General features: G+C 44.0%; 2 protein-coding genes and 2 non-coding genes across 7 annotated transcripts in view; 1 reads left to right on the top strand and 3 right to left on the bottom strand.

The window, feature by feature from the left end:
• Nucleotides 1–720: 720 nt before the first annotated feature.
• rpl27a (ribosomal protein L27a) lies at nt 721–14,683 on the bottom strand. Of its 2 annotated transcripts, none has more exons than XM_038808139.1 (5): nt 14,543–14,683; nt 12,480–12,543; nt 12,321–12,396; nt 5,342–5,516; nt 721–897 (listed from the first exon to the last, which is right to left on the bottom strand). In XM_038808139.1, exons 1-5 carry the CDS (start codon nt 14,543–14,545, stop codon nt 769–771), a joined length of 447 nt encoding a protein of 148 aa, XP_038664067.1. In that variant the 5' UTR covers nt 14,546–14,683; the 3' UTR covers nt 721–768. The 2 variants fall into 2 exon arrangements, with proteins under 2 accessions (XP_038664067.1, XP_038664068.1); XM_038808140.1 differs by lacking the exon at nt 14,543–14,683 and adding an exon at nt 13,912–13,931.
• LOC119972022 lies at nt 3,175–3,306 on the bottom strand. The gene has a single exon (XR_005461962.1). It is a non-coding gene; the product is annotated as a small nucleolar RNA SNORA3/SNORA45 family (small nucleolar RNA).
• Nucleotides 7,502–7,630, bottom strand: LOC119972023. Its single transcript, XR_005461963.1, has one exon. It is a non-coding gene; the product is annotated as a small nucleolar RNA SNORA3/SNORA45 family (small nucleolar RNA).
• Nucleotides 14,684–14,918: 235 nt separating the features above from the next.
• The window catches only part of trim66 (tripartite motif containing 66), a 407,144-nt gene continuing 406,203 nt past the window's right edge, over nt 14,919–15,859 (top strand). Inside the window, exon 1 of one of the 3 annotated variants that reach the window (XM_038808134.1) lies at nt 14,919–15,044. The gene's annotated coding sequence lies outside the window, so the exon portion shown is untranslated. Of the gene's footprint in view, nt 15,076–15,859 lie in introns of all 3 variants that reach the window. The other 2 variants (XM_038808133.1, XM_038808136.1) reach the window with 2 other exon arrangements.

The raw sequence follows: 15,859 nt of genomic DNA, 5'->3' as shown, positions 1-15,859 counted from the left end.
GCAGCCAGGAGAAAACAGGGAAACCTATTTTTCTATTCACCTCCAAATTTGGAGTGACTAAAAGGGTATTCTGAAGAGAACTACTCAGTCACACATGTGGTTGCCCAGATACCCATGTATCTGTCACTACAGGCAGATTCTTGACTAGGGCTCCCAGCCGAACAGTACTTTATCTGGCACCAACCAACCCCAGACCTGGCTGGTGAGTGACCCTTCCAAGAGAAAGGAGTGCCGAACAACAGAACTGTCTCCCTGCCCCATCAGGAGGACTCCAGTCATCCAAAGCCTTAGATTATATCTGGAATACCATATTCAGTTCTGACCACTGCTTTTGAATTCTAGCAAATCTACACAATGATCAGCTTATCAAAACTTTAACTAGCTGTAACAGGTCATATTGCAAGATTCCTTCCCTATGCACTAATAATCAGGTATCATCTCAGGATAGTTCTTGGCTCAGCCATTTAACCAAGCCACTCACTATTTGGGCATCCAGCATCAAAAGCCTTGCCAGTTCCAATTAGCTCCCATCTCATTGCATTTGAAACCAAACCATATATTAATTTTGTATTAACTTAAAAGTTTTGGATGACATCACATTTATGGAAGGTACAACTGAAAGATGGCCAGACCTGCCGTTGTCAAATCTGGAAGTAACAAAGACCAGTAGTTATAGCAGATATCATCCTCTGGAATAAATGTCTTGAACATTTAAAAACTGCATAGTTAAAAGTGACAGAATTTTATTTGTACACTCAATTATAAAATTTATGCCATCAATACACAGGCTCCACCGACTTCCTTGATCTTCTCTTCAGCTTTCCTGCTGAAGAACTTTGCCTTGACGATGACTGGCTGCTTTGGTAGTCTTCCTTTGCCCAGGACTTTATAGTAACCCTAAGGAGAACAACAACAGTTGACTTTTCAATTTCTATGGCAAGACCAAACTGGATTCATCTTTAAAGAAAAATACTAGACTCAACGGGTATTTTAAAAAAAAAGTTAAAAGGTGCCAAAACCTCAATTAAAATGGTCACCCCAATTGTCACATGTCACTGAAGTAGCCCGATTTATCAAAGTCAATTCCTGCACAAACCTACAAGTAGGAATGAAAGAATGGGTAGATGCACCAGTCATGGAGGCTTTTCAGAAGCCATTATTGCTGCCACACCAAGAGCCAGCAAAGCATTGTCAGAGACCTTTCCTAACAAAAACTAAAAAATAGCAAGGGGATAAAAATGCTTCAAACATCAAATTTTATTTATATCATTAAGGTTCTATTCATCGGCAAGAAATTGGATAAGAATATCTACAAAAGGCAGTGAATCACTTAAAATTAATAGGAGATCTCCCCAGCTTGCTGGCATTAACCTGGTCCATCAAAAGCCACTGCACAGGAATTAAGTTTTAAATTAGAAACCAGCATTTGTTGGGCAGTCCATAAGTTGATAGCCGCTTAGTTCATTTCTTGAGGGGCAGGTGGAGGGGAGAGAGGAGGGAGTTATGGTGATTGAAGGAGGGAAAGGACTGGCAAGATTTTAGAATGATCAAGTGATCAGATTTCAAAACAGCATTGCCAATTGCTAGTGTGGCAAAGATAGCTGCAAGCCAGTCGATAAGAGAATGATTACTTGGGCAAAGTAATTGCCAAAGAATGTGAACTCCCCAAACAGCAAAGCTGACAAAATGAACAGATATCTATGAGATGGGCATTTCAGTGTAAAAGGGGCCTCAACAAATAAACGTTGATGTCAAACTCACTTCATATACAGTTTTTAGGCTGTATTAATGCAGTATGATAGTCCTGCAAAAGGTATAAATAAAACTGAAATGGATTATGTTCAGCTTCAAATAGGGTTATCAGATCTATGCCAAGTAATGACTCAACTTTCATAACAATCGGCCATACTATTAACAATGGGAGCAGGGTCACTAGAAGATTAACTACACCAACCACATTAGCCGATTGGCATAGCTGGTGTACAAGTCTGGGTTTGTTGATTTGTCAACTCATTTCCTCCATGTTCCTTTAAACCATGCAGCTGAACAGCAATCCAGAACATACTACACAAAACAAAAAAAAACAAACAGGTTGTACTTCAGAAAGCTAGCCAAAATGCTGTTCCTGCCCTCAAAAGCACCAGAAAGCCAGGAGTGAGATAGAAGTTCACCATTTACTACCAAGTTGCTCAAAACCATGCAGGCCAGGAGACTGGTTGACCAGTGACCCCGAGCTTAATATCTACCCTTCCACCACACTCACAATATGAACTACCTGCAAGATGCACTTGGAAGCACAAGTAGCAACAAGATCTTGGAAACACCAAGTTCTCTGAGGCATGTACAATACCACAATTCAAACGACACTTCTGGGCCAAAATCCTGAAATTTCTTCGCCAGCACCGACACAAGGATGCCAGCAGTTTATGGTCCACCACCAACTTTGATGCAATTACCAACATTGCTTTGCCAATGCACACCCAGGAATACATGAAAAAGGTATCCATCCTTTCAGCTTACAAAGATTTGAATTTAGAAACTCACATTGGTCTACCACCACACAGATGGCAAATTGAAATCGTAGGCAGCTGAGATATACAAACAGCAATGACAAAAAGATGCATTTAAGCATGCTGAATTTAATAGAGAAGTGAAAAGGACTGCACAAAATAAACCAGTACATACTCTATGAAAATAACTATGGATAAAGTTGAGACACCTAGGAATATTAAAAGTATGTCACTGCACATGTCTATCCAATGGAGAGCAGCAATGCTTGAACCACACAAGAAAACCTGCGCATCGTTCAAGCCAGACTCTAACCAACAGGACAGATTGAGCTTAATCATTAAAAGGCAAGAGTCGAGCCAAAATGCCTGGCAGGGAAAGGAGGCACCTGAGGAAGAGGGTAAATATGTAGAAAGCTAAATAGTAGCAGAATGAATATGTAGCTCAGATTATTAAATGGGAAAGTCTGACCAATAACAGGTTTGACAAAAAAAAATGGTCTATAAACAAAGCACCTCAGACATTGAGCGATGGAGATTAAAAGTCCAAGAGCGATTTTAAAACAATGGTGCAATGGCGGGGTGGGGGGGGGGGGGGGGGGGGGGGATTACAGCACATCATGACACCAATGGCATATAAAATTATTGATTACCTTGCAAAGTAAAACAATGTTACTAATTGTGTGACTGACTGGGCTATAAAGGAGCTACAGTCAGTGAATAAAATCAGTAGTTACTCTTCGAAAACTATAGCACATCAAGACAATAGAAAATGTAAGGATGTGACTCTAGTCTCGATTCCAAATTGACCACTAAACTCTATTCTAACAAAGTTTACATCGCCAATAACTTTACTGTAAAATACACTTGCAGAGTATTTTCCAAGCTTAATTACTTTTGTCCTTTTGATTGTCCCTCTTTCCTATATTGTCCAAAGAAAACTGCAGACCTCCAGTTTGCTACCAACCATGTAAATTACTGGAATCGGAGACATAGCTGTGCACTTAAGGTTGATCAAAAACCAGTATTGATTCATTAGCAGTCTGGTCAATCTCTTTTTTAAAAAAGCAGTCTGAGCATGTCACTTTCACAAAGCATTTGATAAGGTGATCAACACATGTATCATATAAATTGGCAGCAACAATATATGAAAGCCAGGATAATGGCTTCATTCTCTCTAGCTGGACATGAGAAGTGATGGCTGGTCCTAGGTGGTGCATGCTTTTGACCAAATGTGAAAGACATGAATGAAGGAATAAGCGTTCCATATTAAGGTTTACATTTGACAAAGTTAAGGATGGTAAATCAGGGACAATGGCAATAAGGTCTGAAAATTGTGACAAGGAATAATGTAATTGTTGCATTTATGATCTGTAGTGATATACAAATGCTTCTTAGTCAAATTGGTAGGATTAAACTTTGGGCGGAAACACTCAGATCTCTCTTGGTTGACCTTATTACCATCAAGACTGGACTAATGCATGTGCAAAATCACAAGTGAGACCTCAGCATTCAATACAATTAGTGCACGCAACACAGGAGAAAGCCCATGGATGACCTCACTGGATTATGGACATGCAAGTGAAGCAAACGATTACAGCAGTGCTTCACGAACTATTTTGTAATGGAATGGGCAACAAATACTGGCATTGCCAGTGACATTCACATGCCATGAATGAAACAATTATTTTAAAGTACCCAATTCATTTTTTTCAATTAAGGGGCAATTTAGCATGGCCAATTCACCTACCTTGCACATCTGTGTGTTGTGGGGCGAGACCCATGCAGACACAGGGAGAATGTGTAAACTCCACACGGACAGTGATCTGGGAATGAACCCAGGCGATCGGCAGCAGTGCTACCACTGCACCACCGTGCTGCCCCATGAATTAAACAAATAAATTCAACCCCAGCAAAAACAAATAGCAATAAAGAAACAGTCAGTAGATAATAGTTTGTATTATAGAACACAAACACAATTAGGTTTCAGTCACTCTCCATATGCCCTGGCGACAGAAAATGCAGGGCAACTCCTCTCCCCCGCCCCACTTATCTCACTCAGTAATTTGCCCACTCCAGCATCCTTATAACACCATGCTTCCCGGAGGTCCAACAAGCACCTGCATGGCCACTGAGTGAAAATCAATGCCGATTTAATGCAACCAGCCAAGACTCTGGCTTTGCACCCCCCCCCGACCCTGCCTCTCAGATCCTGTGGCTCCATCAGCAGAGTGCACCCTCCCGATGCATCTGGATCTCAGCTGACGAGAGAGTGGCAGCAGGTGTTGAAAAATTATTTTAATGGGCAGAATTCCATAAATCAATTCAGAAATTTTGCATTCATAAATCAATCAGTCTTTTGTAACTGGCTATTTCCATCCAAGAAGTTAAACAGTGCAAGGTCCTACATTTAAACTGTCAAAGACAAATTAGTAACAGCACAGGAGCATCAGGATTTGCATCTAAGCATGTAAAAGTGACAGGAAAGAATGTTGTACTTTACTGTAATGGGGAGGTGCTGCATGGCGGGGGTTGGAATTCAAATGAAGCAGCACGATCTGCTGTAGAGCCCCAGACAAAACCCTTTGAGAACTAAACCGTAGTAAACTGGTATTTGCTTTGATGAGGCCCAATGCAGACCCATTCAAAAAGTTTTAATATTGCTCAGTGTTAAAATGTAGAGTCGAATAAATATAACCTGTGCCAGCTTCAGTATCTGGATCAACTAGGAGTTAGGATCTAACTGCACACTACCTACTCAATTGGCAAGCTCAGTTGTTTCATATTTTAATCCTATCTGCAGACCACGGAAACTCCTGCACTGTAACACTTACAGCATGCACAACATCAATAACAGGTGCTGGTCCTTCAGGTTTCTTGCCATAGTTCAATCTGGTCTGTTCACTGACCAGCGTCCACAGCTTATCCAGATTTATGGTCGGACAGAACAACTGATTCTTCTTTAGATGGTAATGTCTCATACCAACTTTTCCAAAGTAACCTGGATGACTGAAAAAGAGAATGGTTTAGAAATGAATTTATTGAATATGAACTACAAACATGACTAGAACTCAACAGAACATGGTTCCTCATTACTTGATATTAGATTCTTCCAATTTCCCCCGTAGGTTTAGTGACAACAATCCTATTGAAATCATCTTAAATGTGCAACAGGATTTATTCCTTCATTGCCACGAGAACATAGAACATACAGTACAGGAGGAGGCCATTCAGCCCATCAAGTCTGCACCAACCCACTTAAGCCCTCACTTCCACCCTATCCCCATAACCAAATAACCCCTCCTAACCTTTTTGGACACTAAGGGCAATTGAGCATGGCCAATCCACCTAACCTGCACATCTTTGGACTGTGGGAGGAAACCAGAACACCCGGAGGAAACCCATGCAGTCACAGGGAGAACGTGCAGACTCCGCACAGACAGTGACCCAGCGGGGAAAATCGAACCTGGGACCCTGGCGCTGTGAAACCACAGTGCTATCCATTGTCCTACCGTGCTGCCCTATCACTTCACTTCCTTGCCTCTCGCTTACCGTACCTAAATCAGCATTCTGGGGTGGCTTCTTAGTTCTCTTTCCCCACCTATTGAAATTGCCGCTGAAATCCCAACAAACCCTACTGCAAGAATTCAATCAGCTCATATTTAGCGCAACAATACAATGGACCAAAACTTCAGTGTACTGATCAGCTGAGGATAAATCATGAAATTAAACCTCTGGTATAACCTTTTACATCATTATCTCAATGCTTCTGATTTTGAATTGTTTGGGAATTTCTGAACCAGTAAGCATTTTCTAAATCCAGGAAGACACTCATTTGCCCCAGGAACAATGGAGAGGCCATGCACAATTTTAACCAAAGTTTCATGGATTGTACATAGAGAAATGGAGATGCCAAACAAAATCGAATCAAACCACGTACACATTACAAAAACTAAGCCAACTAGAGAATTCCATAGCAGCTGAGTGGCCGCAGCGAAAAACCAGAGTCCTGTCGGCGCCGTTCCAACCTGGTCTTACCCGGCGGGATCTCGGCGTGGAAGGGAGCCACCACGCATGGGCGGAAATCGCACAGGTCCCACTGCACATGCGCAGACCGGCGGCACTCATCCGACACTGGGATCGGCGTGGGTCGCTCCAGTGCTGTGCTGGCCCCCTATCGGGGCCAGAATTGCTGAGCCCGAGGCCATGTTGACGCCGTCGCGTTTCTCGGGCACCTAGCCTCAGGATCAGAGAATCCCGCCCGAAGTGTTTACAACTATGTTTACATTGTAAGTTACTGTGAAAAGCCCCTAATCGCCACATTCCAGCACTTGTTTGGGTACATCGAGGAAGAATTCACGATGTCCAATTCGCCTAACAGCACGTTTTTCGGGACTACTGGGAGGAAACCGGAGCACCCGGAGGAAACCCACAGAGAGATGGGGAGAATGTGCAGACTCTGCACAGAGTGACCCAGCTGGGAATCGAACTTGGGAGCCTGACACTGTGAAGCCACAGTGCTAACCATTGTACTACCGTGCTGCCACTTGCAGAACACCAAAATTAGGCGAGTTAAGGCCCGACTCCCATGTATCCATGCAAAGTCTGACAGTTTTGAAGAGAATACCACAAAAACGGAGACAGGCAAGTACAAGGCTTTTGTCTCGTTTCAGTACCAGTTAGTAGGGATATCTTAAACCAGCCATTTACACAGATTGACAAAGCATATTTACATCACAGGGCTAAATCGCTGGCTTTGGAAGCAGACCAAGGCAGGCCAGCAGCACGGTTCAATTCCCGTACCAGCCTTCCCGAACAGGCGCCGGAATATGGTGACTAGGGGATTTTCACAGTAACTTCATTTGAAGCCTACTTGTGACAATAAGCGATTTACATTTCATTTCACATTTAATAGGAAATTCAAGAAAATTGTCTAATGCAGCCATGAAAAGCCCGACAACTATGTCACGTTGCAACAGTTATACCATTTTATAAAATGTCACTAACTTGGTGACTGACTGCTACAAGAAAGTCCAGCCAGTGAATAAATGTAGTATTCATTCTCCGAGAACTATAGCACACCAGAACAACTAAAAATGTCAGGATGTGACTCTAGTCTCGTTATTTTGTGAATTTTGAGCAGAGGATAGAAGCAATCACACAACCTTTTATTGGAGGAATAGAAACAAAATTCTGGAAAGACTCAGTGGGTCTGGCAGTATGTATGGAGAGAAAATTATTCAGATTTGAAACATCATCAACAACTTCTCCACAGACGCTGCCAGATCTGCAGTTTTTATTTCATATAAACAGAAAATAGCGAGTAGGCCATTTGGCCCCTTGCGTTGGCTCCACTATTCACCAATCAACCAACTCAGTAGCCTGTTCTCACCCCCCCAAAAAAAACCGTTGTTCACTTCAGCCCCAATAGCTATTTACAACACCTTTATGAAAACCCACGGTTTCTATGTAGACTTCCCCCTCATTCTTCAGTGAACCGCTCCTCATAAGTCAGGCTCGCCATCCCAGAAATCAGTCTGGTAAACCTTCTCTGCACTCCCCTGATAGCAAGATCAGACAAGGAGACCAAAATTACATACAATATTCCAGGTGTGGTCCAACCAAGGCACTGCATAACTGCTGCAAGACATCTCTACTCCTGCACTTTAATCCTCTTGCTATGAAGGTCAATATACCATTTGCCTTCTTTATCACCTGCTGCACTTTGCAAGCTTACTTCACCCAGGTTTCACTGCACATTCCCCTCTCTCGATCTATGGCCAGATAATAATTTGCCTTCGTGCTTTTGCTACCAAAGTGGATAACCTCACATTTATCCACATTATACTGCACCCGCCATGCATTTATCAGTCACTCAGCTTGTCCAAAATTCACACTGAAGCATCTGTGCATCCTCCTCACAGCTTGCCCTCCCACCCAGCTTCATGTCATCAGCAAATTTGGAGATATTCCGTTTAGTTCTCTGTAGCTGGAGTCCTAGCATTAATCCCTGCAACATTCCACCAGTCACTGGATGCCATTTGGAAAAAGACCCATTTATTTCTTCTTTATTTCCTGGCTGCCAACCAGTTTACTATCCATCTCAATACACCATCCTGAATCCATGTGTTAATTTTACATACAAATCACTTATGTAGGACCTTTTGAAAATCCAAATAAACTACATCCACTGACTCCCCCAAGTCACATCCTCAAATAATTCCAGCAGATTTAACAAGCATGATTTCCCTTTCATAAACCCATGCTGACTCTGCCCGATCCTGCCATTGTTTTCCAAGTACTCTGCAATTAAATATTTTATAACGGACTCTCGCATTTTTTCCACTACTGACATCAGGCTGACTGGTCTCCCAAGTTCTCTATTCATCCCTTTTCATAAAGTGGGGTTACATTCCCTCCAATCTGTAGGAACTATTCTAGAGTCTGTCGTATGTTGGAAGATAACCACTAATGCATCCACTACAGGTCGAGCACCCCTTATCCGAAAAGGTGTAAATCCACTTCCTAGCGTCGGTGTGACATCACAAGTGGGAAATCCCACTAAGGCTCCGGGATGGTTCCCAGGCGATGCACAGGTCCCAACACCCTGCAGATGGTTACAAGCCCTAGGTGGTGCTGCTTTGGCACCAATGCATTGAATTATATTACTCCGTGATTAGTGCCGAAAATGTTTTTTGGCAAGTACTTCGTCCCTTGAAAATTATATTCAAAAATCCAATACACACTAGACCACAGGCACTTACGGACAAGGGATGCGCAGCTTTTAATTCTAGGCCATGCCCTTAAAACTGAAAAGGTGGCCAAACCGTGGCTTACGAGGGAAATTAGAGATCCAAGGAAGAGTCATACAAGTTGGCCAGAAAAAACAGCAGACATGATTGTGACCAGTTTAAATTCAAGCCCTTCAATCCCAATTTCTCCAACACAAGTACTACTTCAGTTTCGCCCTCTCACTAAACCACGAGTTCCCTAACATTTCTGGTATGTTATTGGTGTCCTTTTGTGAAGGCCGAGCCAAAGCCATTTCTTTGCTCCGTTATAGATTTCTCGGTTTCTGACTGCAAGGGTCCATTTTGCCTTCACCAATCTTTTTCTCTCCAATTACCTATAGAAGCTTTTACAATCAGTTTATGCTCCCCGCAAGCTTGCTCTCATATTTCCCTTAACATCAATCCGTTGACTTCCTTTGCTGAATTTTAGCTGGCCCCAATCTTCAGGTCTGTTTTTTTTCCCTAGCCAATTTGTATGCCTCTTCCTTGGATCTAAACTATCCCTAATTTCCCTTTAAATCATGGTTTGTCCACCTTTTTCATTTTTGCGCCAGACAGGAATGAACAACTGTTGGAAGTTCACCCATGCCCTTCCGAATGTTTGCCATTGCCTATCCTCCCTCCAAGTTACATTCACCAATCCATCAGTCAACTCGTACCTCATACCATCAGTTTCCTTCATTTAGATTCAAGACCCTAGTCTCAGAATCAACACACTTCACTCCCCACCTCGATGAAGAATTTGATCATATTATGGTTGCTTATCCCCAAGGGGCCCCGGGCAAGTATCCTTTCCATTACACAGTCTAGGATGACCTGTTCTCTACTTGGTTCCTCAACGTATTGGTCCAGAAAACCCATCCTGAATACACTCCAGGGACTCCTCTTCTATGATATTGTTACTATTTGATTCGCCCAATCTATATGCAGATTAAAGTCCCCCATAATTACAGATGTTCCTTTATCACATGCATCTCTAATTTCCTGCTTGATGCCATCCCAACATCACTAGTTTGGGAGTCTACATACAACCCCCACTAATGTTTTTTGCCCCTTGGTGTTTCGCAGCTCTACCCATACTGATTCAATGTCTTCATTTCCTCTTCAAGCAGCAATCCAACCCCACTGCCTTTTCCTTTTTGTCTGTCCTTACTAAATACAGAATACCCCTGGATGTTCAATTCCCATGCCTGGCCAGCCTGCAACCATGTCTCCATAATCCCAACTATATTGTTTGCATCCATTTGCATCTTTCTGCATGAATAATTCATCCACTTTATTGCAAATGCTCCACACATCAAGGTCTTTCTCATCTTATCAAAATTCCTTGTGCCATTCATGATATTTCATTGTGGCCGCTTGATACCTCATCTATCATTTCTCTTCTTCCCTTTTCTTTTTTTCTCTTCAGCGTTCCCCCTCCTGACTCCTTGCATAGGTTCCAATACTCTTGCCCCAATTACTATAGCAAATATCCCCCTTAGACATCAGTTGTGGCGCTGCCCAGGGAAAACCTTTCCAGTTTGTACTGGCTCCACCTCCCCGAGAACTGGTCCCAACACCCCAGCAATCTGACCCCCTCCCAATCTCGTCAACCACTCATTAATCTGATTTTTCCTGTGATTTCTGCCCTGACTAACACGTAATTAGAGGTCCTACTTTTCAACTTACTTCCCAACTCCCTATATTTTGCTTTTCGGAACTCACCCCCTTTTCGTAAAACCCACGTGATTTGTATTAAGTTTGCGCCACGACCATTGGCTGTTCACTCTTGCCCCTCCAGAATGTCTTGCAGCTGCTCGGAGATATCCTTGACCCAAGCACCTGGACTCCAGCTTCCAGCCACAGAAACAATTCCCATTACAATTGAATCCCCTATTAAATATTGCATTCCTAGGGCAGCATGGTGGCCTAGTGGTTAGCACAACCGCCTCACGGCGCCGAGGTCCCAGGTTCGATCCCGGCTCTGGGTCACTGTCCGTGTGGAGTTTGCACATTCTCCCCGTGTCTGCGTGGGTTTCGCCCCCACAACCCAAAAATGTGCAGAGTAGGTGGATTGGACACGCTAAATTGCCCCTTAATTGGCAAAAATAATTGGGTAATCTAAATTAAAAAAAAAAAAATATTGCATTCCTACACCTCATGTGCCGCAGAGCCAACCTAGCAGTGCAACAAATTTGGCTCTTGCTACTGTGAGGGGCTATTCCCCAACAGTATCAAAAGTGGTCCATCCATTTTGCAGGTGAATGGCCCAAGAGATTCCTGCACTCCTTTCCTGTCTGGAGGCGTGACTACCTCTGAAGGCATGCTATCCACAATACTCCCACCTCATGGATGCGCCATAGGGTCCCTACACACCACTCCGGCTCCAAAATACAGGTTTCCAGGAGCTGCAGCTGGAGACATTCCTGCACATGCGCTGGTCACTTGCACTGGGAACGATCACAGCTTTCCACATGGATCATGATAAGCAAACCAGTGCTTTGAGCTCTCCTGCCAGGACATACCCCTTTTAATTAAGCCTTCTGGAAGATACTTTTTAAAAAAATCAAATAATACCAATGACACTAGGGCCCTTCTTCTCTGGTCCCCTCTACTACTGAGTACAGCCCTTAAAAGCTATAGACCCCAAAATATAGGTTTTGCAAGCTTCAAGCGATAAAAGTAGTAAATACCTACTCGACCGTACTCACCCAATCAGCGGCTTCCACTTGCCCCATGATACTTTTAAATTCTGCCGTCACCCAAGGAGCTCCAAACTAGCATTCCGCTCTGCTCATGTCTTGTGCTTTTGCACGCTCCCATCCCCAGCTTCTGTGGTATTTTGCTTTTACATTACAGGACTCATTTTCCCACCCATTATAAAGGCACTAGCATAATTTTTCATAGCTTCAAAGCAGTGAATAAATGCTCAGATCCTACCAGAATTGTTCAAATTTCACTTGTATTTTCCATTGACCTAGCTTCAGCTTTGCACATTTGGTGCAAGATCACAATTACACATATGGAGTAGAATACGTACTATTTATCAAAGTTGATTCTGTGATGATGCATACCACCAGCATTGCCACGACCACCAGGATGCTTCCTGTGTTTGCCTAGAAAATGAAAACAAAAACATGTTTCCTAATATTTTGAACACTAAAAAGAAGACAGACTTGAGACTGCATGAACTACTCACCAATACGGCCATGACCGTGGCTAACGTGTCCTCTCAGCTTCCTGGTTTTTCTCAATCTGGACGGCTAAAATAATTAAGACCACCCATTCAGTTACTTGTCCACAACCAACCGATTATTTCATCATCGCATCCAGAGTACGTTTACAGGCAAAAGCAAGTTACCACAAAAATCATACCCACTTCAATTTTGCAGATTACAGTAAACAGATAAACTGTTAACTAAAACACCTTGCACTTAATTTCCATGGCTTATTTATGTAGATACACTTTGAGGCCTGGTTCTATAGAACTGCAATTTGAGGGGGTATATAGACACTTTTCAAAACTGGCTCATCAAAGATCAGGTGTTGGATTCTCCACTCCCCGCCACCGAAATTGCATTCACCGACGGGGCGGAGAATCCGCTGTGCCGCTGGTTTTTCAATTCTCCGCCCCCTGAAAAGCAGTGTACGCTAGGAGTACAGCGCGCCAATTATCCAACGCCTCAGGCATTGCCCGAGGTCTGCCCCACGATGTGCCACCCACGACCGGCCAAATTCCCGACACCGTAGGACTATCATGGTTCTAGCCGTTCGGGAACCTCACGAATCGGCTGTGGGCTCAGTCCAGGGCTGCCACAGAAGGGAGGGGGTCGATTGGTGGGCGGGGCTTCAGGGCTGGCAGTCCAGGGCGACTGAGCAGCAAAGAGGGGTGCACTACTTCAGTCAGTTTTCCTGGCATAAAAGACCACCGTTTTCACGCTGGTGCGGGGCTCTCCAAGACGGAGAATCCAGCCCCTAAAATCAAACTCAGACCAAACTGGTAGCTGCAGTAAAACTAACGGCACCAAACCCAGGATGAACTACAGTTGTACAAGCAACCAATAATCAAGTTTCTCCAGCAGTATTCATTGCATCCAATACACCAATTTTGTGGCCAATCTGCTACATTTTCACTCAGCAGAGATAAAACTAGAATTCCACACCTTCCAACTACTCTAGGGATCTGCAAAGATGGAACTCATTGCACCATGTGTATTGCAAATCTGGGCACACAACGGAAAACCAAATTAGTCAACATTTTAAAAAGATACACAGGATTGTAGTGCAAGCCTGTTAAACATTCAACCTCAAATTTTATTCAGGTTTCATCCCTATATTCTAATCTGACCTAGATTGCCCCTTCCAATTTTGTGGCTCTGCTTAGCATCTGGAAAAGTCACCCACAAAGACGATCAAGCATGCACCCAAGTATGCCCCTCAATGAAATCTCAAACTGCAACCCTTAAATTAGTGATTAACCCAGTGTTCCACGAGACCTCAACATCCTATAAAAAATGTATTTTCATCATACTACTTCAATCAGTTTTAGCAAATCAACTCACTAACAATTAGAGGACTGGCTGCCAGCATGCTACACTTGCATTATAGCCCAAACGCAAACAATTTCTTACCATTGATACAGACAACTCCAGTCAATGGAATTTAACATCCCAGCTTGCTAGCGGTTCCATTAATATTCCTCACTGATGAGACTGGAAACGTCACAAGCCCCACAAATTGTATCAACAACCAGATTAGTATCCCACTCTCAACTAGTTTCAACAGTTCGCTTATTCACTGACCTTTTCACAACAAGCAACTAGACATGTATAGGGTGGAAGCGGAATGAGTGGGACTCGCAGGAGTCTGGGTAAGAAACCTAACCCCAAGAACAACTCTTGCCCAGGACCTGGGGGAGGGTGGGGAGGAGAACCGGCTGCGCTGGAAGACTCAGCACGTGCCGCTCCTGCGATTTACAGCGGGCCACACACGGCTGGATAAATCTACACTATAGCAAAGCCACTGCACTCATCGTCCGACGCTGAGCCTCTACTCACTAGGCCCCAAATGCATCGTTGCGGACGGAACGTCCATCCGTACAAACGCAGCTGCACCTCGGCAAAATCGCTGCCCGCGCTGCTGACGAAAAGAGCCGCGGCCACTGAGGAGCAGGAATTGTTTGCTTTAAGGTGGATCGCAGTGGCCGATGCCTTTGGATTGTAATCGCTTCAGAACAGGACAACCCTCCCCGGCATTACCTACCATCTTGGCTGATGACGCAAAGAGGGAGGCCGAGGGCGAAGTCTCGCGACTTTATTCGAGATTCGGGAGGGTTCCCCGGAGCGCGCCTGCTCAGTAACGGACCAGGGTTGACCGTCTCCTCGTGAACCTGCGCAGTAGCAATCCTACTTTGCCGACCCGGCTCCCTGCTTTAAGGCGCCTGCGCAGCAACCGTCTCCTCTGTGGACCCGACTCCCTGCGCCTGCACAGTAACCGTCTCCTCTGTGGACCCGCCGCCCTGCTTTAAAGCGCCTGCGCGGTAACCGTCTCCTCTGTGGCCCCGACTCCCTGCGCCTGCGCAGTAATCGTCTCCTCTGTGTCCCCGGCTCCCTGCGCCTACGCAGTAACCGTCTCCTTTATTGATCGTTCTTCTGTCTAGAGCGCCTGCGCAGTAACGGTCTTTTTTATTTACTGGTTTCCCTGCCTAGACCACGCCTACCGGAGAAAATAGCTGCAAAGGGAACGAAGTGAGAATCCGCAAGAGGTCAGTCAGCATCTGAAGAGATCAAAGTCAGGTATACCATTCCGCAGAATTTGAGGCCATTTAAGCATCTCCCTAACATAAAGGTCATTTGCTGTGTATTCCACCCAAGCAGGTGCAAGCAAATGGAAGATGATGTGATCTTCCACTTGAAGAAGACTATGTGTGGGGGGGTATTACTTTAAGCCCACACAATCGTCCTTACAGCTGTCCCCTTAACTGATCCTAAAACCTTGCCTCCAACATCCCACCCCCACCTATTCACCTTCAAATATGAATCACTCTTTGCACTGGAAAGCTGTGACTATTGATGCTGATTTTGCTTTCCAACAGTTAAATCACCTTTGTTCTGAAATTGTACTTCAGGTTTTTTTCCTAAGTCACCTATAATGGAAAATGAGAAAAGGCAAAAACAAGCAGCTTCTTTGGAAGGGACAACATTGATGAAGTTTTGAGAAACAAAATAAACTTCTGAAGGGTGTACAAACAAATAAATTGGAATTGAGTTCACATCTCGATTCCCCATTTAATTAAGTCACTGACTTCAGAAGAACCAGCACAATATGACAGAGGCAGGAAAAGTAGAGGGCTTATTCTGTTTATTACAATAAAATAGTGATTGATACCATGATTCAGAGAATGTATAAAGAAATTGTAAAGTTTTTTTGTATCTGTTGTATGCACATTGTGAATCATTCTAAGGAGAGGTGACAAATGGGGCAGCACGGTAGCATTGTGGTTAGCATAATTGCTTCACAGCTCCTGGGTCCCAGGTTCGATTCCCGGCTTGGGTCACTGTGCGGAGTTTACACATTCTC

The sequence above is a fragment of the Scyliorhinus canicula genome, chromosome 9 (genome assembly GCF_902713615.1).
Source record: "Scyliorhinus canicula chromosome 9, sScyCan1.1, whole genome shotgun sequence".
In the NCBI taxonomy this organism is placed as follows: Eukaryota; Metazoa; Chordata; class Chondrichthyes; order Carcharhiniformes; family Scyliorhinidae; genus Scyliorhinus; species Scyliorhinus canicula.
Note: the sequence above shows the minus strand (reverse complement) of the source record. Positions and strands in the feature narration are given on the sequence as shown.